The sequence below is a fragment of the Thermobia domestica genome, chromosome 7 (assembly GCF_964235325.1).
Source record: "Thermobia domestica chromosome 7, izTheDome1.hap1.1, whole genome shotgun sequence".
Classification (NCBI taxonomy): domain Eukaryota; kingdom Metazoa; phylum Arthropoda; class Insecta; order Zygentoma; family Lepismatidae; genus Thermobia; species Thermobia domestica.
The window spans coordinates 178818169-178845550 of record NC_137460.1 but is presented as its reverse complement, the minus strand read 5'-3'; the positions used below and the strand labels follow the sequence as shown (position 1 = coordinate 178845550).

At 35.7% G+C, this 27382-nt stretch overlaps 1 protein-coding gene across 1 annotated transcript in view; it reads right to left on the bottom strand.

Moving 5' to 3' along the window:
- LOC145690589 (protein obstructor-E-like) overlaps positions 1-27382 on the bottom strand; it is a 51989-nt gene that overhangs the window by 4268 nt on the left and 20339 nt on the right. Inside the window, exons 2-4 of the mRNA XM_081765627.1 lie at positions 26561-26767; positions 8101-8307; positions 6297-6510 (exon numbers count right to left, since the gene is read on the bottom strand). Coding sequence (XP_081621753.1) covers positions 6297-6510; positions 8101-8307; positions 26561-26767 — 628 coding nt within the window. The remainder of the gene's footprint in view (positions 1-6296; positions 6511-8100; positions 8308-26560; positions 26768-27382) is intronic.

Below are 27382 nucleotides of genomic sequence, written 5' to 3'. Positions count from 1 at the left end.
GTTATAAACCAAAATATAAGGTTTCAAATTCCGAAAAAAGACATGCTTAAAAATTTCTTGATGTTCCGCTGCAATCGCCTATATAAGTAATAATAAGTGCTAAACTGAGTTTAAAATATTCAGATTGGAAGAGAGAGGAACCTGGAATTTCAGAATGAGAGGAGGCAAGATCACGGGAAGAGGAAAATCACTAGACTGAACCAGGGAATTGGTTAGAATTATTAAGTGTAAAGTAATGTAAAGTACTGCAGTTGTTTATTACAGCTTAGCTTCCCTTTTCTGTACCAAGAATACATGATATAAAATCTATTACTTAATCTGGGATCTGAATCATTATTCGGGTTGATCCAAGGTTCGGTACACACAATGAAAATAAAACCTGCGAATAAGTGCATAGAAAGCACGACTGTTAGCAAATGAAGTGAAAAAATAAATAGAAAAACGTTAGGAAAGAAATACATGTGTAATTTCGCACAATTTATTTCTAAACTATCGAGACGAACAGGCCGGTAGCCAGGCCAAAAATGTAGGGGGGCCCGACCCAACCATATTATAGTTCATTTGCAAGCCTACCGTGAAAATTTTAGGAGGGGGCAGTGAAAATTTAGGGGGCGGCCCCCTAGCCCTCTGTGGATACGGGCCTGGAGACGGACCGAGACCGAAACGATGGTTTTTGACCCGAAACGAGATCCAAGCTGAAATCAATATTTATCCATCTAAACTATATGAAATCTCGTCTCGATTCCATTCCTAGTTGAAAACACATTACAAATTACAAGATTAAACAAAACCCCACTGATTACCATTTCCACTTACAAATGAGATTGAAATTTTTTCAAATAGTGATTAACAATAACTTTTCCTTCACCTTTAGTGTTCAGCTATCACCGTCTCCCTTCTCTCCCACTTCAATTTATAGTAGTAAAAATTTACTCCTCTTTATCGTGTATCTACAAATCTACCTGCTCTACTAGTGTAAAAAATGAAATGAAATCTTTAAGTTTTACGTCTCACAGTTACGCTAAAGGAGACGGTGATAATGAGAGATGAGTGAAATGATGGAATGAAGAAAGGGGGAGGAAACGGGAGAACACAGAGAAAACCCACGAGCACGATGTTTGTCCACCACAAAGTCCACACGGCGCGAGCTGGGATCGAACCAGGGATCCCAAGCACCGGAGGTGAACGCTCTACCACTGAGCCACCGCGCCCTCTCTACTGGTGTAGTAACAAGATAAGAGTGAGAAACTCAAGGACTACATTTTCTTCTGTTATAGTAAATTAAGAAATAGAAACTAAGAAGTTTTGGTTCGAGAATGTTTATATTCGATATGTTTGTTGAAGGATTGCGAAGTGAGTTTCGGTGCAATTTTAAAGCTTAGGCTGTTAGCTTCTGTGAAACGTTCTCTAAAATTACATATATAAGGACTAGAAATTGTACAGAATATGAATATGCTATACTGGGACTTTTGACCGGCATCGAGAACTAGAACATATACAAGAATTGTAGAATGATTTAACCTGAATCCAACTTCCGTAAATATATTATGTAGTCTTTTAGTTACAAAATTAACTGTAAACGTACAGATCATTCTAAAATATCGTAGTGGTTTACTAAACTTCTAGAAACTGCCCTTCAAATTTCACATTTCTTGTTTGTAGAAACTACGTAAAAACAAGACTTTATATGATACTGTGGTGCATTTTTGAAACAAAATAGTTGTTAATTTACTTGCTTGTGTTATCTACCCCATACGTATGTATAAAATCATTTTGAAAGAAACAATATTAACAAACTTCAACAGAAGCGCTAAAAGGTAAAAAAATAATAATAACAACACTAAAAAGTGGAAAATAACAATTTTACAGCATTTAAAAGCAGAAAATAATCCATTAGTATTATCTATAAAAAATGCGAATATATGCCAAGCAAGACAAATTCATACATAATACAAAATTAGTTTCGATGATAATTTTATGAGGCATTAATTTGTTTGGTTTGAAGCAGGCTTCAACTTTTTTATGTAGGTAATAGTACGTAGTGAATTATTCTCTGCTTTTCAGCACTTCATTTTTATTTTCTGCTTTCTAGCGCTTTTATTATTTTCTACTTTTTAGCACTTTTGTTGTAGTTGGTTAATATTGTCTTTGCAAAAAATATTTTTATCGTTTCTAGTCTGTTTTTGAAAACGGTTATTATTCTTGTAAGGGAAGACATAAACTTCCTATAAATTGAGTTAGACTACGAAACATGTATGACCATATATATAAAGCGGTCCAAAAGTGTGAAAACACTCTAGTAAGTGGTAAGCTCTGCAACATACAACAAAAGTAACAAAAAGCTGAGGAGCAGAGACAGGGGAAATTTTCGAAGACACATTACAATGAAGTCCGCCACTTTGAGTATTAAACAATTGTCTTAAATAGAAACCATGGCATTTGATTTAACATTTTAATAGGAAAGCTTCGTAGAAATGGAATAGCACTACAATTTTCGCTCTAACGCTAACCATTAGAAGTGATGACTTTTACTTTGTTATGTCTCCAACAAAAGAGGTTATTCATACGGCAAGGTCCTTTCACTGTTACAAGACCATTCTGGTCAATTCTCAGATATAATCTGAGTTGTCAGTGACTCAAAACCTTGCGCAAAGTATCGGCTGTAATGTTGGAACATGTGTACACAATTTATTCCTTGAGATGCTAAACACCCTCAAATTCTACTGCATATACAATAGATTTCACATGTCCCCACATATAGTAGTACAGTAGGGTCAGGTCTGGAGAATGATGTAGCAATTCAACAGCACCTCGTCGCCTAGCTCATGCATTAGGAAACTGGTGGATGAGATATTGACGGACAAAGGCAACGTAATGGGTCGGAAACCATTACGCTGGAAAACAACTTGAGCTTGACCCAACCACCGACAACAGTGATTGCAAAGTTTTCTAACAACAAGTTGCCGTTAGGGTTTTGTTGATGAAGCATCGATCCACAATGCAAGTTACTCACACGCACCATCACATTATCACTTTCCTAGGAACACCTGCGGATTCGTCAAACCAATGCAGATTATTCTCCGACCTATACCGCACTTCCATTTCTTAAACTCGCCAGACACGTAAAAGTTTGCCTCATAAGTAAACAATACGTCAGAGTTGAACGTGTTTCTTTTCGTAGCTTACCTATGTGTCATTGAACGAATTCTGGTGTTGGTGAAGTTCAGCTTACAAGAATGCCGCTTATTCACTGGGATAATGCGCATGATCGATGTGAGACTAATACCACTTTAACGGAATACATTACGCGTGCTTCTCTTGGGACTTTTATTAAATTATGCCAACACTGCCACAGCTGTTGCCCCATGTGTTGCAATGAGTTGGTTACCAATTTTGGGTCAATCTGCTACAGATCCGATTTTCTGAAATTGCTTCAGCATTTTAAACACAATACCATTGCTGATGGGACTCTTTTCCGGAGGACAGAGGCTAAAATCGTCTGTAATCATCCTATTGCTTCATTCTCCAGAGATCATCACAATCTTAATGCGCTTTGCATGCGTCAAGCCTATCTTCTGTTAGTAAGTCAGCTGCAACGATGCAAACAAAGAAACAGTCATAATCGCAATGGTTAGCAGTAGAGCAAAACATAACAGTGCCATTCAATTTCTACAAAAAATTGCTATTAAAGTGACATATCACATGCCATTTAAGACAATTGCATGAAATTTAAGATGGCAGACGTCATTGCAATATGTCCTCAAACATTTTCCCGGTCCCTATTTCTCACTTACATTATTACTTTGGTTGTATTTTGCAGCATTTAACATTTATTAGCTAAAACTATTATGCGTTCAGTAGTTTCAAGTCTAACTACATGGTGTGTGTATACTATACATAAATCTTATCTGCGTTACTAATGTGTTCGAGATGGAATAGCAGCCTAGAGAGGTTGGGTACGTAGAAATTAGAGGGTGCCTAGTCTCTCTCTCTCTCTCCCTCTCGCTCTACTATATATATAATGATAGTAGTAAATATCTTAGAAATCGTAAAAGGCAGAGAAACAAAATTTTGCCACAAGAAACTGTAGGGAGAGGGACAACGTCCTAGGAATTTTGTAAGATCGCCGGAGAACAGTGTATACAATCCAATATAAAGTTATGTTTTTTCAAATGGCACTACGTCAGATTATTAGATGTTTCAAATCAACATGTCAAACTTAAACGTAAAATACCACATTTGTTACTCAGTATTGTAAGCCAAGGATGTTATAGTATCACAAACATCTTAAATTTGAAAGCCTCTATCTCTCATACACCACAATGGAGATAGACAGGATAATATACATCGAAAATACCTTAGCGTTGGATCCATAGTTTGAGATATTGAAATGCTGTAAACGACAAAATCATTTGCTTGTCAATTGCAAACCATACCAGTAACTATATTTATCTAAGCATGTTTTCGAAATAAACCCTTTCGAAAAAAAATTAAAATTTTCAAGCTCTTGTAACTTCATTCGAAAGAAGTTATACCATAACTATGGTATCCAACGCTAAGGTATTTTCGATGTGTATACTATTATCTAGCCCATCTCCATCGTGTTGTATAGGAGATAGAGGCTTCCAAATTTAAGACGTTTATGATACTATAACATCCTTAGCTTGCAATATTGAATTGTCAACACTGTTTCTTGGCGCAAAAATTTATTTCTCTGCGTTGTACAATCCGCGGCAAAAAACCTGCAACATGAGGATGTAAGTTTATTGTGAAACTACGCCTAACAGCACAGGGAATGAATATAATGTCTAAGTGGAACGAATCACGCCAGGATAAACCTCGGCCTCCTCCCGTGCACACTTATTTTGGAGCAAAAGACTTTGTCATTTCACAATAAACCTATGAGCTCATGTTGCAGGTTTTTTGCCGCGGATTGTACAATTTCTGAGATATATATAAGTGAGAAAGATAGAAACTTGAAATCCAAACAGTGTATGGGATTTGTGACGTAAGATGACATTATGACATTAAGGAAGAATTTTCTGAAATTGGACATTTGGACGAAGATAGAGAGGATTATTATGTTAAAATGTGCATATCTACGAATCTCTTGAAATTAGGGTCATGAAATTTGGTATTTATACTTCCCACTTAAATTAGACCAGCGTTTATTTTATATTTGACCCAGAAGGGAAGGTAAAATGGAGAGGATTACAATTATTATGTGTTACAATTAAATTTTAAAAGTAAGAATACATCACAGAAAAGGCTAACAAAAAATTGATAACATTGTTAGGCGTATGCTAAAGATAAATTGGGCTGAAACGTATATGGGAAAGCGTTTTACGTAATAGTATATACGCGTATTTAAAATGTTTATCATGGATCCCATTATATGGTATATGGTTTATACATATATACTATCCAAGGCGGCCAGAAAAAGAGAGGTGACGTCACAGGGCATCACGAGATAAGTTTGGCAACCCTCTAAGATAATCAAGTATAGAATTTTCATGTAAGTTCAAATATAAGTGAACATTAAATACTTAGAATGTCTTTAAGCGTAATGAATACCTAAAATATTATCGTATGTTTTGGTTTTGGTTTGTTGAGTGCTTTTTCCATTTCTGCATTCAGACTATGCGTGACTGCAAATATTCTCACCGGTAATCGAATCCTAGACTCTGACACCAAGGACAAGAACGCTACCCACGTAACTATGATTGAGCTCATAAATAGCTCAAAATACTCTGTATATGTAATATTCATCATTCTGGATAACGCATATCAGATTCGGTTTGTGTATTGGATACAGGAAAGAATGAAATTATGAGTGATAAAAATTATGAACATATGTAAAGGAGGTGAATATATTTCGATTGGAAGTCACTTGCTAAAAATACGATTTTTTTAAATGTATGACACACATACTATTGACCGAAATAATCCATCCGTGAAATAAGGTCAAACGTTTTGTTTTAAAAGAAGTGGACTGTCGTATAGAAGAGGATGGTGATGAAAAGCAATAACGGAAACTTGTGCGTCTGAACTTTCGAAAGAAAGGAACAGACATAAGAATAGAACGAAGAAAATTGATTAAAACTTAACTTGTTCGTGCTCTACTTTTCAGAAGTGTAATGCAAAGAATGAAGGCAATCACACAAATTACAGTTAGTGACCTGATGTTCCAGTACATCCTGACCTACTGACAATAATTACTGCAACTCGTCTGTGACGGCGGAGTTGCAACATCTTAAGTAAAAATAAAACATTTAACTTCGCAGAAAAGTACTCACCAGCCCTGAACGTTGGCGGGGTCATCGCACCTGAAGGTGACGTCATTATATACAGTTCCCGCCGGACAGCTTCCTAACTGAGGCTGAACTCCATTGCGGCAGATATAAAACTTTTGGCAGTCTTCTGGATGAGCGTATGTTGGATGAGGCAATACGCGACCATTGGGTCCAATTACATCACCATCAGGACATGAAAAGCCGTCTTTCAGCACCTCTGAAAAAAATAGATGAAGTTAGTGTTTTATGTTACTGTTTGTAATTAAAATACGAAAAGTTGTATTGAAAAATGTATTAGTATCACATGAAATCTTCAGATTAAGGTATCGCTGCTATGTCTTGTAGGTAGGGCTCTCAAACCAGTGGCGCACGCACACCTTGACCAAGATATTATGGAAAAATAAACATTTATTATGTTAAGATGTATATACAAAAATCACGTTTGTCTCTAAAGGATATAAGATTGAGTCCCTGACCCCCCTTAACGATATTCTGCATACGTCACTGTCCCAGACGTGCCGGTTTATCAGAAGTGTCCAGGATTTACATCGTCTGTCTCCCCAGGGATTATTCAAAACTCGAAACGTCTAGGTTTTCCTCCAAAACATGCATTAAAATCATTCGTACGATATACATATACACACCCTCTGTAATTAGTTATCGACACACAACTGATAGAAATAATCTACTCCCTGTCACTCGCTTGCGGTTAAAGTTAATTTGTTGTTTAATTGATTCTGATATTTCAGCAAGAAGCTAGTGCATAAGTATGAAAATACTGAAAAGTTTCATAGAATATCTGGTTTTTTAATACAAAGATATGGGAGACCTACCTGTGGGTTACTAGAAGCAAGTGACAAATTAATTGATTGGCTACAGAGAAGTTCAACATCTCCTTTCAGTTCCGAGGTTATAGAAAACGTGGAGTTACAGCTTAACATAGGACATGAACATATAAGTTCTAACTGGGGATAAAACCTAGGTCTCCCGTACGTATGCTACTCACATAACCATGAGGAAGCTGAGACAAATGATAAATGCAAATGCATAATATGAAAGAGGAATGAAGAGTAGTAGACAAGAAGAAAGCCCATGGGTGTGATGTTGCCCACCCTGAATGTGTGATGTTGTCCCACCGCATATTGTCCACCCTGCGATCGAGTCAGGAACCCCTCGCACGAGAGATGAGAGCTCTATCAAAGAGCTATTATGATATTTGCTTATAATGTAAACTTTGTACTCAACTTTTATTTGAAAGACGTTAAAATTCTTATTTTGATGCCTGAACAAATATTTTATTATAGTGGGACATAAACTTGGGAAGTTCCGACATTCATTTATCAGTTTCTAATTAAGTTCTAGGCATTGCCTGTATGATTCATGGGAAATATTAACAATGACATATGGAGAATTTTTTTTCTGGAAGAAAGCCAAACAGGGTTATTTAAAGGTACTCTTCCGGCATTCGATCTATTGCATTAAGAATTACATCAAGGTGATTAAGTTCAAATGTTGCATTGCCGGTTATATGAATCTACTACTAATAGTAGAAGTTTTGGAGGATGATCTGATGAGATGAAAATGGCTTTTCAAGACTATTTTCTTCACACAATTACTAGTTAGAACAAGTAATTAAAAACTCTTTAATGAATACCTTTTTTATTATTATTTTATCGTAGCTTATATATATTTTGATTGAAGAAGAGATTTGAAATGTACTTTGATAAAAGAAGAGATTCAATGGTATCTCTTAACTTAAAATAAAAAAAATATTAAAAGGAACTTAAATGCATATGTAAAAACCTACCTTTCTTGCTCTTATCGCAGCCAGTTCTGTAACTTTCTTTGGGCCATGCACAAGTGTTAACAACATCATCGTAAACCAATCCAGGCGGACATGGAATTTCGTTGGCTACTCCGTCCACGCAGTTGTAGAATCTATCACAGACTTCAGGATCATCGTGAGGGAAAAAGCCGTTGGCTCTTGGGCAGTGAGGACTAGGTTTTGGGGGTTCTGAAAGTAACAAACAAAAAATTATCAATGAAGCATATTATTTTTTATGTATTTGTATTAGAGTTAGTGACAATCAGTGTTGAGGTAAAAAGGAAAAAAAAAACATAAGGGGAAGATATTGAATCCCAAATTTAATCTCAAGATACAATGTGTATCCACCAACTAATTTCGATGAGATGTATTTAATCAGCATGTACCCCATATACAATTTGACAATTCATCTCGTTAATAATAATAATAATAATAATAATAATAATAATAATAATAATAATAATAATAATAATAATAATAATAATAATAATAATAATAATAATATGATAATGAGTAATGTACAAAACACTTAATTTTTTTCAAGGTAACCAAGAAAATTCTGTCGCTTTTTGTGGAGGTCTCTGTTCAATTGGACCTCACACTGTAAATTCAATGCGAATGGAGATAAAGTGAAGGTCAGTTGTTGGCATGTGTACATCCAACATACAACCTGGTTATGGCAGTTCACTTACACCGTAAACTTGCATAAGGACAGAGTGAACATGGGACCTCCACAGAGCGGCATAAGGGCTTGTATGCTGTACAAGTTCAAACTGGGATCAAACGCCGCTGGAGCGAGGCGGAAGATATGCCAGGCCTTTGGTGAGGGTGTCGTGATTACGCGGACAGTGCAGCGGTGGTTTAACAAGTTTAAGGACGTTGACGAAACACTCGAAGACGCATCACGTGCTGGAAGATCAACACATGTACACAATGAAGATCTTCAGGCAGTAATTGAGACGAACAATGGCCAGGCATGTGAGGAACTGGGACTGCAATTCAGTGTGAGTGGAGAAAGCATTCGGCAGCACCCGCATCAACTACGGAAGCACTTCAAGGTGGGTCGATGGGTCCCACACGATTTGACTTCGGGCCAGAAGGCAAAGCGAGTAGACACCTGTGTTTCTCTGCTTTCTCGTCTGAAGAAGGAACCATTAATGGACAGGGTGTTGACATGTGATGAGAAGTGGGTCCTGTACGAAGCTCCACTGCACTGTCATCATTGGTTAGCATTCCATGTACCGGTTCCCAAACAGCCGAAACGAGCACTGCATCAGAAGAAGGCCCTCCTGTGTGTTTGGTGGACTTCTCGCGGCATCATGCATCGGGAACTGCTACCAGCTGGTCAGACCATCAATGCAACTGTGTACTGTCAGCAGTTGAGCCGTGTTCAAGATACACTCAAAAGACACAAGATACGCATAGGAGTTCTCCTGTTACAGGACAACGCTAAGCCCCACGTGACTAGGATGATCCGGGACACCATTCCACGCCTTGGATGGGAAACACTATTGCATCCACCATACTCCCCGGACATTGCACCGTCCGTTTACCACCTGTTCCATTTCTTTTACAATCACCTTAGAGGACTATAGTTCAAATCTCTAATAGAGGTGCAAAATGCACTTGATACCTTCTTCGCTTCACGGCCCACCAAGTTTTACCGCGATGGAATTCATGGCCTTCCAGAACGTTGGCAGTAGGTCGTCGAAGCTGATGGGGACTATTTTTGATCTTCCAGATACGTCTTAGGTGATTTATCGATGTTCGAAGGTGGGTGAAAAAGCGACAGAACTTTCTTGGTTACCTTTATATTTAGGATTAATGTTATATAGCCCAACTTATAAATTTTGTTTATCTTTTAACAAATTTCAGGTGCAGATAGAAACATTGTGTACTGAAATATTTACAAAGAGAATGAACTTTGAAAGCAAAAGGGCGGGTTAATTTCTTAATTGAACTGAAGATATCCCTCAAATAATCATAGTCAGGATAGCCAACCTCGGAGAGTAATATGCAAAGTAACACTTAAAAGATAACTTAGCCTAATCACTGAGATAAAACAAAAACGTACTTTTGAAGATTGTAGGCTTCCCAACTCATTCCAGATTGTTGTGAATGACAGTAATACATATTTCGGTGTTGTTGAGATGATCTCGTTTTTTTCCCCTTACCATCTACATCCCAGAAACTATTTTAATGTTGTTCATTCTGATTTATCGTTCGTGTCTTTAGCAAGTACTTAAACGTTCACTTTATTCTCATTTCTTTGTTTATTTAAAAGTATATTGGTATACTTAATATGTTGAGTGCGGAATTTTGATATCGAAGTAACATAAGGTTTGAGATTTTCATATCCGTTATTTGGTAAGCAATTAACACAACGAGAATAATACATATAGAAGAATATATTTATGACTTGGTTTTCAAAGAAGTTAATATTGAAAAAAATGAAATCTTTAAGTTTAACGTCCCACGCTTATGCCGGTTAGGCTAAAGGAGACGGTGATAATGAGAAATGAGTGAAATGGGGAATGAAGAAAGTGGTAGGAAACGGGAGAACCCCGAGAAAACCCACGAGCACGGTGTTTGTCCACCACAAAGTCCACACGGCGAGAGCTGAGATCGAACCAGGGACCCCAAGCACCGGAGGTGAACGCTCTACCACTGAGCCACCGTGCCCCCAAGTTAATATTGAGTTTAGAGTTTAAAGATAGTGATCGAAGTTTATAGTAAGAAGTTCTATAAGGAACAAACTCCTACTAACTGCTCAATTGGACAGGAATACTTCTTTGTGCAATTATCATTCCATATAAGACATTGTAAAATTATGTACTATTCGGATATCACTATACATTGTATACCCACGTCGCATATAGCTTTGATGAGGAGACTCTAAACAACCATTCGAATAGGAAACCATACATCAGTTATTAAAACTGAAAATAATCCAAGACAATACATTGAAGGAAATACACTAGTCATCAGAGACTGCAAGTATTGTCTCAATTATATTTTTTCTTCATTTCTTTATCCTTGGGTAAATGAGGAACAGGAAATGAAGTATACGTAGATTGAACCTTGTCATTCATTGTCAAGTGTTCGTGAAGTGCAGTTGATAAAATCGTTAAATTTCTTTTATTGTATCTGTATTCCATTTATGGATGCTTTACGTGCATCATGCGAAAACCAAAAGGTTAACTGAATAATGAAAAAAAAAAAAAAAACATTGGCATGCTATGTTTATTTCTTCGTTGCTGGCAGTCGCAGGTTAACATACAATAGATTATATATCATAATGTGACTCAAAAGTGATGATATTATCGACGACATTGTAACTCAAGGTAACTGCAATGTATAGCAAATATTATCTTGGATTAGCTTTAAACACAAAAACGGTTTTCTTAAGTTATTATCTTATAACACCTAAAACAATTTTCTTAAAAAAAAACTGAAATTAATTTTGCAACAGAAATGTTTAAAGCCCTTTGCTTTCTATGTGTGTGTGTGTGTGTGTGTGTGTGTGTAGTCAGGGTGGCCCAAAAGTATGTATACACCCCTGCATTGATCAAGTATAACATTCTAGTTATGGATTTATTTGTTCCAGGATTAAGTTCTAACTTAAAAGACGTTAAGAGCAAATAATAAAGAAAGTAGATCTACCTGTTTGATAACAATAAGAAATGATATAAAATATAGTGAGCTGATCAGTACGGGACTGTATACCTACTTTTGTGTCACCCTATATATATATATGTGTGTGTGTGTGTGTGTGTGGTGTAGTCAGAGTGGCCTAATAGTATGTACACACCCCTGCATTGATCAAGTATAACATTCTAGTTATGGATTTATTTGTTCCAGGATTAAGTTCTAACTTAAAAGACGTTAAGAGCAAATAATAAAGAAACTAGATCTACCTGTTTTATAACAATAAGAAATGATATAAACCTACTTTTGTGTCACCCTATATATATATATATATATATATATATATATAAGAGGAAGTCCTAAGTGAGTGAGTGTGTGACTGGTTTGTTGATCAACACCCAAGAAGCTTGACATTTTGACAGTGCATAGGATTTGTAACATAACTTACCACTAAGGAAGGATTTTTGGAAATTCGACGGTGAAATTGAGAAAATGGGGGTAGCAATTAATATAGTGAACTTCTAATATCTTCGAATTTCTCAGCGATAGCGACATGAAATTTGGTAAATAGACCACATTTAAAATAATTAAATAAATTGTCGTGTGTTCCACAGGTTTTGATATTTATAATAGAAGAAAAAGAGACGGGAAGAAAAGGGTTATGGTTACAATTGTTTTAACAGGATGATCACATCTCGAAATCTTTTAAAGTTAGAAATATAAATTTTAGTATTTATACTTTTAATTTAAAATAATTAAAGACGTATTTTAGCAAATTGCTGTAGTGTATTTACGTTCATAGTGTATTTGCGTAAACTCACGTCAATTTCTAATCTTTTTATAGTTCCAGCAGGAAAGGTCAATCGAAGGCCAAGAACTATCAATGCTATAAACGTGTTGTTGAAGAAATGAAGAAAAGACTCAAAAGAAGCTTTTAGCCGTATCAGCCTCAGGTACTCATTTCCTTTTTAAAATATCTTTAATCTTAATTAATATTACACTTTGGAAGACTTTCGGTTAAACTGTGATATGGGTCTATAATCTAGTTTCATCCAAGGCTTGATATACCCACTGAGAGCGGAACCCGTAAATATACACACACATAAAAGCACAACCGTTATCCATTTTACTATGAAGGGGTCAACAATAATTCCCTAGTAAAGAATTAGGTAAATAAATAAATCGAGAGTTTTCACAAGAGTAGAATGTGAAATTATGAATCCTCAAATATTATCCTTAGACCTATTATAACGATTTCTAGGATAGTATAGAACCTTTAGAAGGATTAATAAAGAGTTAAAAGTTCAACTATTTGTGTAATGTGTTGTAAACAAGTAATAAAAAGGTATATGCCATTCTAGTAACAATTTGCAAAGGAGTATTTAGTATCAGTTATCAGGTTAGTAGTATACAGGAAAAATAACAATAACAAGATTCCTCAGGTATCCCTTGTAAATATTAAGGGGATCAGACATAGAATACTGCGATGTTCTAAAACCACTTAATAGTAGTACATAAGTTGTGGTATTTCGGTTTAGCTAACAACATCATGCGTTCTGTTCATCCATCATTAACCATTGATAAAGTTGTAAAATTAAATTGATTCTCATACTAATATTACACCTGTGTGACATATATTTATATATATCTCAGATGGAACTACACAACATTAAAAAAAAAAACAGTGTCATTTATATGAACTAGGAAGAATGTTCATTATACATAGATTACTGCCAGCGGTTATGGCAAAGTTTCATGCTTTGGTTTGAGGTACCTAGTGAAGCACTATGCAATTAAAGACAATTTTCAAAATCTTACTAAGCCTATTAAGGATTGTGCATCATTTATAGGTGACTTTAGCAAAACGCAGACTCATATTCAGTCAGTGTACCTAGCTGCGCATGACCTCCCAAATAATATAGGAACAAAAAACAAGTGGAATAAATAACCTGAGACTCATGATTGAAATTCAGTCTTGCCACTTGTGGGCAGCAATCGCTCAAAGTTTGCAATAAACAAACTGTGAGACACAATATGAAGATTATCGCGAAAATATGTAGTGTTGGAAAGATTCAAGGAACTGAACTGCATGTGCATTTCGGACTTTAAATGGTCTTTCCTAGTAAGATAGTGAAATCGGTCCTTGATCCAAATTGGGTCGCTATTGACCCAAAAGGTTAAACTTGATCTAAAACTACCTCAAAAAAATTTGACCACCTACCCCCTCCCCTTACTAAATTATTGTATCATATATGCTCAAAATTGAATATTTTTTTAAATTTTGGTGGGGTGGTCAAAAAATTTTGAAAGTTTCACAGATTGTAGATACTATCTAGATCTAAATGTGCATTTTTTTTTCAAAACCATCGATGCGCATTTTGTTTATGTTTTTGGGTATTGAAAATTTCCAAAAGGTGTAGAAAAAAATTTGGGGGGGACACGACGCTGATTTTTGCTTAAAAAAATTTGTTATACTCTTAGGTACAACATATATTTTTTTCGGGGCCTGAAAGTGACGGCAACATTGTCAAAAAGAAATAAAATTGAAAACAAACGTGTTTTTCGCACAGTTTTCTCAAAATTTTAGGACCTCAAGGTGAGGGCCACTTCAAACAATCCTTTCCCAAAGTTCAAAATTTTCATTTCTCTTGCGCCACTTCCGCTTCTGTAGTTCTTCGGCTCCTTCGTTTGTGTCCATTTCGGAATAGAAACACCAAATATATCTCCGTAACAGTGCTTCCACTTCAACCGACTCTTGCACAACAAAGTTAGACAGCTCGCGGTAGAGAGCGCCACTGTGTATTTGGCCAGTGAAGCAAGCACTGATAGATACGAGGAGCCGACGCGAGGTGTGTGTAACTTCGTTGTGCAGGAGTCGGTTGCAGTGGAAGCACTGTTACTGAGATATATTTGGTGTTTCTATTCCGAAACGGACACAATCGAAGCAGCCGAAGAACGACAGAATCGGAAGGGACGCATAGAAAGGAAAATTGTGAACTCTGGCGTTTGTTTGAAGGGGGCCTCAATGAGAAAACTGCGCGAAAAACACGTTTGTTTTCAGTTTTATTTCTTTTTGACAATATTGCCATCACTTTCAGGCCCTGAAAAAAAATATATGTTGTACCTAAGGGTATCGGTCCATGATATGCGCAGCACTCTGTGCCAACACCACATTTCAAATGCTTCCGGCTTGGATATTTCAGCTTTTCTCAATTTCTACATCTCTGATCCGTAAACCGCCACGCTCCATACCAGTGTCTTAATAAATCGTTTACGAACGTCAGCGACACATTTCTTGATGTTAGCAGTCTTCTTTTCCTATTGGATGCTTGTTTAGCCCGTGCTATTAAAGGTGTAACTAAAACTAGTAAATTAAAAGCGCTAAAACTTCGTATGACGAAAATATCGATAGGAAGATATTGAGTATGTCATTGTCAGCAGTGGATAGGTCAAACATTACGTATTTTCGCAAGTACTTTCAGCATTATTTCCGGTGGTTTCCAAGAACATGAGCTATTTACAATGGTTAAATTTGTGTTCGCTTACAAATCTTATATATAAAAGAGAACGCACAAATCCTTTGTTCCCTCATCACGCTAATACGGCTGAACCAATTTCTTTCATTTTTGGGGGGTTATTAGGATTTGGACCCTAGATGGTTTTTATCATATCACTTTAATTTTTAATTACCAGTGTCTTGAGATAATTGACCATTCAAGTGTCCATAACGTACAAATCCTTTGTTAGTTCATCATAGGTAAAAATAAACGTATTTATATGCAACCCGCATGACCGTGTCACTGGGCGGGTTAACATAAATGACAGGCGATATAATGTTAACATTTACTGCAATCTTCTATGGTTTTTATCATATCACTTGAAAGCGAAAAAGTAAAAATTATCTAAGTAACAAAGTTTATTGCGTTCCGGGGTGACCGCAGCGAAGCGGGGTGAACGCTGCTAGTATTACAATAAAAGAGAAAACTGTAATTTTTGTTCGACTTTACAGTAAGAAATTTAAAGAACAAACTAACTGAACCTGCGCTGTCTACTCAACTCATCGTTCTGTTATGACCATGAATCTTCCACTGTGCATGTCCCCTTACTCACACAAGCGAATGATAGGAGACTCACAAAAGAAGTTGCCAGCACGTGAGGCCTTTGTAGTTGCCAGCATGCAATAGGTTTTGCCATTCAGATTTAAGCAAAGCACCTGCAATGTCCGTCAACCCGCCATGCGTAACTTCTCTACTGGTTGCCTAACACCGTAGTTTCGGCTTTCAACAATGTTAACCTTATGGACTCAAAACGGCCCCTAAAATGTTGAATAGAAGAACACCGACACGGTTTTTGAAAATTTGAATGAGGATTTAACAATCTACATAAAATTTGGAATCCACCAATGAAAGCGGCACATTTCTAGCCCGTGTGGTTTTCGAGATCTCATTGTCGAAAGGATTGCGGACAAACATATCAACTTAGCATTTTAATATATACGAGTAGATGGATGAAAGATAAGAGAAGCAAGAAAATGTACTCTATTTACACGAAAATGAAGTAAAACAATCACCGGAGTGTGATATCTTTACTCACCAAACATACTATTTGGAACTGAAAATATGAGCTTTACAACTCTGCACTTGGGTTGACAGCAAAAGTAACAAAATTACTTCAACCGTACTACCAGATTAAGTGTTCCCAACCCAACACAAGGTTGTGATTCTTCAAATGGCATTGCCTGAGATTATTAAAAATTTCAAATCTGCTTGTTAACCAAAACGCACAATACAACAGTTATTACTCAGTATAAGATGCCTCCAAAGTTTAACCCTTCATGGATGTTTCTGACCCTCTAGCGTCCTTAGTTTGCAATACTTGATAATAAATGTAGTATTATATGTTTTCGTTTAACATGTAGATTTGAAGTTTCTGTCATAGTGCTATTTGAAAAATAAATATGTAAATTCAATTTTATGGTGGGTTGGCAACACAGTTAATCTCGTGGTATTGTGAAGTACGTCAAACAATGCTCTTTGACAATTTATCGTACGAAATTGCAGCGTTTCTTAAGCTATGCCTATTAGTTTAGAAGTTACAAGAGCGTTTCCAGATAAATATTATTATCCATTATGTACAGTGTGTCCGTAAAGTTGCGCAACCCAAAGTTTCCTTATATCTTTTGAACCAAGAACTATTAAGACCTGAGACGAAACAAATGTAAGCGCGTTCCATGTATATGTTTCCGAGATCATGTCCAGTATTGGAATTTGTAATATTTTTGTGTAGTTATCGAAAGAAAGTATCGAAAATGTAAAATAAAATGCACAAAATGAAGAAAATCAATATTCAGTTACACAAAACTGATTTTCTGTGGGTGAATCTACAGAAATGGCTCCTTTCTCAGACGAGACAGCAAACAAACAGAAGTGTCCCCTCATGTTGCCTTCTGGCAAAGAGTCAAATCATATGGGAACCATCGACCCAACTTGTAGTGCTTCCCAAGTTGTTGGAGGTGCTGCCGAATGGTTTCTCCACTCACACTGAATTTTAGTCCCAGTTTCTCACATATCTGGCCACTGTTCGCCTCAATTGCTGCCTGAATATCTTCATTTTGTACGTGTGTGCGTCCAACCTTAACCAAAGGCCTGGCATATCTTCCGCCCCGCTGCAACAGCGTTTCTCTCCAGTTCGAACTCGTACAACATACACGCCCTTATGCTGCTCTGTGGAGGTCCCATGTGCACTCTATCCTTACGTAAGTTTACGGTGTAACTAAACTGCCACAACCAGAAAATATGTTGGATATACCCACACTAACAACTGACCTTCGCCTTATCTCCATTCGCATTCAACTCACTGTGTGAGGGCCAATTGAACACAGACCTTCACTAAAAGCGACAGAATTTTCTTTGTTACCTTTATATTAAATGAACCCACAAGTTATTTAAGAATACGACCAAAATTTAAGCGACGCATAACTGTCTAGTAGACTGTTATACAAAATTCGACTAGATTCACTTCACTATCTAGTCGAAAAACATGGAGCCAACAATTTTGAAAGCAGACACTACATACCACACACCAATCTCTGCAGAATGGTGTTCGACAGTAGCATTGGAATTTCTGGCAGCTCAATATTTGCTGATTTTAGTGTGGATTTATCGCTGTAAGCAGTGTTCGAAGTGGAAGAAAAGTAGAGGTGGTATGTTTTATTATGATTTTGACTCACATACCGGCTATTTAAATATTGTCTTGATCACTGAAAAACCAGAGACGGAATGTCCTCACCGCATACCGTCTCACTTCAACCACTGGCTGTAAGTGAAACTACACCTCATCTGTAAACGATGTTACTGAGCTAGAAAAAAAAATGTTTGGTTGTAGAGTGAGAAGAGGCTGAAACTTTTACAATACTATGTTTGCCTTCTTTTGGCAATTCCTTCAGTTCATGTGTTACATACACTTTATACAGTTAAATGTTCTTTCTCTCTCTCCTTAATGTTGTTTTTGCTGCCACAGCCAAATGCAGTATAATCTTCATAGTATCATCCAAAGCAAAAGTAATATAAGAATTTAGTGTTACTCACGAGACGAAACAGAATTTTTGTGACGACACAGAATTCTTCCAATGGAAACATGCACACCTTCCGAGACGAGACATTACTTTCAAGATCTTTTTTTTTTTTTTTTCGATCCGAGACAGCCTCAGGTTTGTCTCATGCGTAACCCTAGGAGAGTTCCAAAACAACTTTTTAGCCCTATGAACAGTGGTTTAGTTGGATCAGAACGCACAGGAACATCGTTTCGGAGGACATTTGTCTATATTCTGCAGTTCAGTAATAGATTGGCTTTGAGCTGTATGCATTGTAGCTATTGTGGTGGTAAATACTTTTTCCAACTAAAGTACTACCTACTAGAATGATATACTCACTACTTGAATGGTGTATTCCTGCACCTTGTATTTGGGACATAATGAACCTTATTACACTTCTATCCTTAAGATTATTTATAATTATAAACATCAACTTCCCCGAGAATGTGAATATTTTACACTATTATTTTTTTTTAAAAAAAATCATACGATGACATTCAGCGAATAAGGAATAATACATTAGGAAAGAGCACCTGGAGCCAGAGGCGGATCCAGGAGGGGCGATCGGGGCAATCGCCCCCCACCCAGAAGAGGAAACTTTTTTTATTTTATATATAAATAAAACCTATCCCCGAGTTTGACGCTCCCAAAAGTAGCTCTAAGTACCAATATTACAACCCACCGCCCCCCCCCTTAAAAGTCCGTCTTGGATCCGTCCCTGCCTGGAGCACAATTCAATACATTCAACTTTTAGTTACGGAGATATCGAATTGATTACACAGAAAACAATAACCTTCTTTGAAACTTTTGCATTGAAATGTTATTATAGAAAATTCTAAGATCTCCTTTGTGGTTAAACGGTTACCATACGTGCCTTTGGTCTGGGAGACCTGGGTGTGATTTCCAGCGGGAACTCAAGTGATTTGGATTACACAGTAAGCTGTAGATCACATCTCATATAGTCATGCTGCTGAAAGGGATATTAAATCGAATCAATCAACAAATAAAAGTATCCAGAAATACGAAAAGTAATATATTGTCAAAAAAAAAAGTGTAAAATAATAATTTTACTTCAATCTCCTTTAATAATTAGGTTAGCTGGAAGATTCAGACGCATCATTTGTCATGCATGGTTTCTATTAATAGTTGAGAAGTGTTTTTCATGCAATACGCGGAAGCTTGGTAAAACGAGTGCTACCGGAAACCAACTGATGGTGTAACTGGTTTCCTTCTGTTCCTTCTTCTTTACGAATGCCTATTCTATATGGATGATGAAGTTCCGTATTCGTTAAAAGAATCACGACTTTTCCTTGAGGCAACCAAGTTTTCATCTTTGTCTTATCTCTGTGTAGTAGTTCAATATTCACTTTCCCCAGTTGTCCACTGACTCTTGTCGCTGTTGTGTTGCTGTTTTATGAACCAGAAAACTAGCAAGATCGCTTTGGTCCTTCCCTTCCATTCAAGGTTTCCGGGTCTCAATGAAGGAAGTTGAACTTACCTTAATATTATGGAATTGGGTCAGCGGCCTTCGCTTACTGCATTATCCCAATTATGCATTAACACAAACTGTGGTTTCCTTTCTACAACCGCATATCTAACTATTGTGCTCGTCCTTAAAATCGTAACTATATATTTAATGCCTCGTTGACATATTGATTTTATTTCACTGACCTTTGTAACATTTGAAGGAAGATTATGTTCTAACTTTAACCACTTTCCTTACATACAGATTTGCATATTAAAATTAATGAGCAATAACTCCTTCTAAAAAAATTGTATTGCATACGTAGTGGTTTATTTCAGACTTGACTTCAATTTAACTTTAACGTCTTATTTTATCACCAATGCTGTGTCAGTAACGGATCTACAGTTTAAATTAAGGACCACATCTACTCAAACTGAGAGTCAAACCCAAGCGTCTCACACCCAGGACTGTAGCCATCTAACTTGGGTCTCTTTTCTAACCATTATACAACTCTTCCCTGGTTCTTGATTGATATAAACGTGTACTTGTATATAACAAATTAGACCCCTCACAATAACGTACTGTATCCTATTACAGCGACTGTTTCAAGAAAAACTACCGTTTTTTTCTATCAATTCCTATTAAACGCAAGTAGAATGTCATGTGTACACCTCGTGACGGAGTTTGATTTGTATGGTGTGATACTTCTCAATTATTATTATTTAAACCGGAAGTGGTAGTAGATACTACAACCGGTTTTAGTAGAGAGATCACACTGAAGATGAAATATATTTTAGGGACGCTTAATCGATCACAAGAAATCACTCTTTCTATTTATTACCGTTTTTACTACTTTGTACAGATCAATATTAAAACATAAAATGGTTGATTTTCTTCTTCTTGCGATTTTAACAGAAAAAATAGAGTGGGAATTGAAAAATTCTTGGAATGCTTAATCGTTTGCAGAAAATCGATTCTCCTATCCATTCCCGTTTTCACTCTATAATGATCAAAGGTAAAACCGGACGTGGTTGATTTATACTTGTGTGGTTTAAATAGCAGCATGAACAACAGTATTTTAATAGAGAAGATGATGCCTATTCTTAGAATGGTAAATCGATTACATAAAACTCGTTATATCTTAGCGTTTTTGCTCTATAAAGGTCAATAATGGAACTCGAAGTCTTACTGAATTTCTACCATTTCCGGTTTTAGAAGAGATTTAAAGACAGAAATGAAATGTATCCTTGAAACGCTTAACCAATTGCAAGAAATCACTTCTTTCTATATATTGCCATTTCTGCTCTATAGCAATCAATGTGAAAACAGGAAGTAGTTGCTACCACTTCTGGTTTGAGTATTAGCTCCAAAAAAGAACTCGTTTCCGGTTTTTTTTAATCCTTTACACTTTTAACAAATTGGGTGATGATTGTTCAAATAATTCGTGGTATTTTTTCCCTTCCGGACGACAGGCTAAATATATTTCTCTTCTAGATTATAACTCTCCACACCTCTTTAGGATATGAATTTTAATAAAAATGACATGATAAAACATTAATTTCAGGTAATTCATAATTGAGTGGCTCAAGAAAATACGTGTTCAAACGGTATCGAACCTTTCGTTAGCAAAAATACATTTATTGATTTGGAAATCCGAAACACTATCCCCTCAAAATAGTCTCATTAACAACGCACGCACTTCTTCCAGCGCTCCCGCCATTGTTGCAAACACTTTGGAATAGTGAGCAACCGTGCCATCGCATTCCGCATAATGTCTTATCTTGACTCAAATTGGATCCCTTTTAGTGGAATTTTCAGTTTGGGAAATAATCCAAAGTCACGCGAAGCCATGTCGGGTGAGTAGAGAGGCTGACGACACAATAGTGTTGTGTTTGGTGATGAAAGCCTCAATCAAATTTCGCGGACACTCTCCTCACGTCCAAATTCTCGTTCAAAATTGAATGTACCGATACGATTGAATGGTTTCCACTTGGGTATCGCCAAGCTTTTGGCAAAATTTGATGCAAAGTCGCTACTTACGTTTTTCTGCCATTTTACCAAAAAAAAAAAAAAAAAAAAGAAAAGAAAAAAAGAAAAAGAAAAGAAAGAAAGAAAGAAATCAGACGACCGCTCACTACACGCCCTCACTCTTTGGCCGGCTGAAAAAGAAATTTCAATATTCCTATGTAATTCAATGCAATAACACACAGCAAACAAGTTTCTCCTGATGCCTACAGGTATATTTCCGAAATCAAACTACCTACATGCTGTTCTGTGATTCGACCCCAACCCATTCCAGCAAACAACTCTATTTTACTGGGAGTGACGATTATCATTATTTTCACACGCGCCGCTTCATTATATATATATATATATATATATATATATATATATATATATATATATATATATATATATATATATATATATATATATATATATATAGATAGATAGATAGATAGATAGATATAGATGTAGATAGATAGATAGATATAGATATAGATATAGATATAGATATAGATATAGATATAGATATAGATATAGATATAGATATATAATTTAATCGGTTCAACCGTTGTCAAGTAGTTCGGTCATACACAAGATTATTTTCATCTTTACCTTTGAGCTACAATAGGAGAGAACAATTTATAATGATCGTGAAAAATTCGAAATCAATATTTCTACAGATTTACACGTTTCATGACCCATACATACATTTATTTCTGCATGACAAGTATGGTATTGCGTGTTTTTATTTAAAATCTAGATTTGAAATTTGTAATAATCTGACATAGAGCCTTTGAATGAATACAACTTCATGTTGAATTGGCAGCACTGTTAATCTTCTGATATCATAGAGCGTGCTATCCCCTGTCCAATATTTGCATGGTACAAATTTCAAAGTTTTTTGTTCATTAGTGTAAAAGTTACAAGAGCATGTTAAGATAAATGGTCCACCCTGTATATATATATATATATATATATATAATATATATATATATATATATATATATATAACTAACTAACTAACTCTATGGCCTATGGAACCCGGAGGTTCAGTGCCGCGTTCACAAAAGCTCTCCACTGACTTCTATTCTTAGCTAATTGGATCCAGTTTCTACTTTGTATTCCTATCTCTGCGAGATCCATCTTAATATTATCCTCCCATCTGCGCCTAGGTCTTCCTAATGGTCGTTTTCCTATGGGTCTACCAGTCAAGACTTTGAAAGCGTTTCTACTTTCTTCCATTCTAGCTACATGACCTGCCCACCTAAGCCTCCTAGACTTGACGACCCTAACAATGTTGGGTAAACCGTATAAACTATGTAGTTCCTCGTTATGGAGCTTCCGCCATTCCCCATTCTCGTTCCTCTTGGGTCCGAATATTCTTCTCAGGATCCTGTTCTCAAATACTTTCAGTCTATGTTCTTCCCTCAGAGTAAACGACCATGTTTCGCAACCATACAGAACAACAGGCATGATTATCGTTTTATATATTTTAAGCTTCAAATTCCTCGACAGAATTCGCGACAAGAGATTTTGAACCGAATAATAACACGAATTCCCTGCTTTTAGTCGACATTTAATTTCTTCGTGAATATGATTTTCGTCTGTTAATATTGATCCTAAATATTTGAAAGTATCCACTTTATCAAAAGTATTATTTAATATTTTAACGCCTCCACAATTTGCCGTATTACGGTCCCGACGCACTTCCATGTATTTAGTTTTCTCTGCATTTACTTCTAAACCCATGTCCCTGCAAGCGTTTAATAATATTTCTGCATTTATTTCTACTGTTCTCCTATCATCCCCTATTAAATTTACATCATCAGCATATGCCATAACCTGGTGAATGCCGTTCAACTCTAGGCTCTGGTTGCTATCTTTGATTTTCCTTATGGCGTATTCCAGCACAAAGTTAAATAGTAATGGCGACAACGCATCTCCTTGTTTCAGGCCATTTTCGACGTGGAAGCTCGTGGACAAAAATTTTCCTACCCGGACTTTACTTTGGGATTCACTTAAACATATCTTAATTAATCTAATTAGCTTTCTCGGTATTCCAAGCTCTGTAAGAATGTTGTATAATGTTTCTCTCCTAACCGAGTCGTAAGCCTTTTTAAAATCAATAAATAGTTGATGTACCGGGGTATTGTATTCCCACTTCTTTTCGAGTATTTGGCGAATGGTAAATATTTGGTCGATAGTTGATCGATTTCGTCTAAATCCGCACTGATAATCTCCAATAATTTCATCTGCGTATGGGGTCAATCTATATATATATACAGGTAGAACTGAGAACTTCCTTCTTGTTTTGAAATCAGTTAAAAATTTTAGAGACGAATGATATAGATTTCTTATGGTAATGAGAGTATATGTTTAAATGCTAAGGATAAACAAAATATTAATGATATGCGGTTTGTTTGGTTTGTTAATGAAAATGTAGTATCAAAAATGAAAGAATATTGGAAATAATTGTGTTTATGATAATCAATTTTTTTGTAATATACGTTGATAGAGAATTTGCCGAAATATGAGAATGTAGAGGTAATATATTATTTGCAAGGAGAAGATAGAGTCACTGTAGGATAACAGAATATCGTGGATATGTTAAAAAAAAAAAAAAAAAGCGGTGATAGAAAATAAATGGATAAGAAGATAAAACAAGGTTTTGCTATAATATAGGCATAAGCATGTGAATGACCAGAAACTGTCACAAAAATCCTAGTAAACTACCAAATTTGTGATTTCTGATAGAATATGTTGAAAGTCCTGTTGTTAGTTTAGTAAACGAAACAATAAGGAAATTTTATAGTAAATTATGGAAAAAACAAGAAAATAGGTTAACAGGAAAACGTTTACTAGATGAAGATCTTATAGCCTTATTGTCACCAATTATGTTTTCAGAAGTTAGAAACAGGATAATAAAAGGGCAATCTGAGGGTTCTCTCCCCGGTTTGTAAAATAGGAAAGCAGTATACATTTTAACTAAATTTTATAATATACTTTTGTGTATGGATATATCCTGCACAACGAACCGAACGGTTTTGATCTCAAAATCGGATAAGGATGTGGCAGAAGTTAAAATTGGCACCCAATAACTATATCATCTCTGCTGTTCAGAATTTTTATGGTCGTACCAGATGCTAGGTTAAGGAAAGTTATACAGTTAAATGCAACTAAAAGAGGTTTTATACCTAGCTGCTCCATCGTCATGAATTGTTCTATTCTAAATACTGTAATCAAACAGAGTAAGAAAGAAAAACCTATATTTTGTTGTGCAATAAACATATTCGTGGCGTTTGACATATTGCTACCACATACATAATGCTGTTATTAAAAATCACTAATTTATATATATATATATATATATATATATATATATATATATATATATACCCAATAATTATTTCAATGATTAGTAATCTCTATTAGAACAACTGCATAGAATTTAGTGGAACTGGAGTTGAGACTCAAGATAAGATAAGCGTAAGGTAAGGGATCCTCTCCTCTTTAATTTAGTTATGGACAACGTAATGCAGGAATAATGAAGGATATAGGACTTTTACTGTTGAAACACCGATAATAAGCTATGCGGACGATGCCATTTTAATAGCAAATTCTGAATTTCAGTTGAAGAGTATTTTCAGCAAGGTTACACGCCATTTACTTCTTTCTGTGGGGGTTTGTGAAAGATAAGGTGTACACCACTCCCCTACCTGATAATGCTAATGAACTGAAACATCGCATCACAAAAGCCATGGCGGACGTTACCCCCGAAATGCTGGCTTCTGTTTGCCACGAAATTGACTTTCATTGGGATGTGCCCAGGATGACCGCAGGTACACACATTGAGCCATAATGGATTTGCCATAAAAAAAAACAACAACCTTGAAGTGTTTTGCAGTGGTTCCAATAAAGAATTATAACTGAAGTTGTAAACCCTATAAAGAATCACCCTGTATATATATATATATATATATATATATATATATATATATATATATATATATATATATATATATATATATATATATATATATATATTGTTCGGTTATTATAAAGAATATTTTTAATGTCTTTGTGGTGTGGTAGTAATAGCACTACATCTGTTCGCTTTATAATAGCTTCAGCTAGCTGGGGACTTCGCCCAAAACCCCCTCATTTACTCGACCTACAGCCTTTGAAACGTCTAATACCAAATTTATTGTCTCTAACTTTACTGTATTTCCAGATATGACAATTTTATTTTGTCTTGCAATTTCCATCATTTTTCTTACCGCCTTTTCTCTTCCCTTAGAAGGGAAATATTTAAAAACGTCAAAAATACGTCATTCATTATTTTAAATGAAGAGTCTAAATACCAAATTTCATGTTTCTAACCTTCAGAGATTCGGAGATCTGGACATTTTACTGTAACAACTGCCTCCCTATATCTCCATTTCCCCGTCGAGTTTTCAAAATTCTTATTTAGTAGTATCTTAGGTCACAAATTCTATGCAATATCAAAATTTCAAGCTTTCATCCCAGGTTTGGCCTGAGCGTTGATCAGTCAATCAGGACCCCTTCTTTTATGTATGGACATAATGATAATTAAATGAAGTAGTATGACCGCTGTTACTTCTGCATCAAATGTAGATTCTATGATATATGTAAGTAGTAATTTTTAAGGACTGGAATGTAAAACGTACATTTTAATTAAAATGTCGCATTAGTACTATCACTGTACTTACGCAGTTCTGTTCTCTCTCCACACTCAACATTCACAGGCATATCGCATCTCTCATGGTTGGGATTATTGTCATCGAACACAAGACCATCTGGGCAAAATTTTTCTTCTGCAACACCGTCTACACACTCGTAGTAGAGATCACACTGGACAAGGTCGGGGAAGAAGCCGTTTTTCTCTGGGCACTTAAATTGGCTCTGACTCAAAGCGCCTAAAATAGAAAGTGAGAATACCAATGTGAATTATTTATGTAAAAGTAATAATAATAATAATAATAATAATAATAATAATAATAATAATAATAATAATAATAATAATAAATATGTTCAATAGTCGCATAATCCTTTCCATATTTGTTTGTCAATAACTTCAGAACTGAGCGATCAATTGGGATACACTTATGCTGACAACGAAGAAAACTATTTTGTACTTCACCAAAAGCCATGCTTAAAATTGATTACGTCAACACCAAAGATATTTGAAAAAATTCTATGATTAGAAAACAAATTCTACAAATAAATTCCTAATTTATTAATATGAACTGTCTAAATAGTGGTATTGTCTTAACTGTTCACAGCGTTTCTTTTCTTTTTTAATGAATTAAATACTTTTAGCGGTAACACGAAACTTGAGTCTAATCATACAGTCTATGCATTAGTACAAAAGTATATGACATAATTGAGAAATCATACAGTTTATGCATTAAGTACAAAAGAATGTGAAAAAATTGAGACTATCTTGATTGGAATTACACAAAATTAATCTCTCAATAAACTAGTCAATTAGCAAATAAAATAACTAGCCCAATTTAAACGGAAGCAAGTTG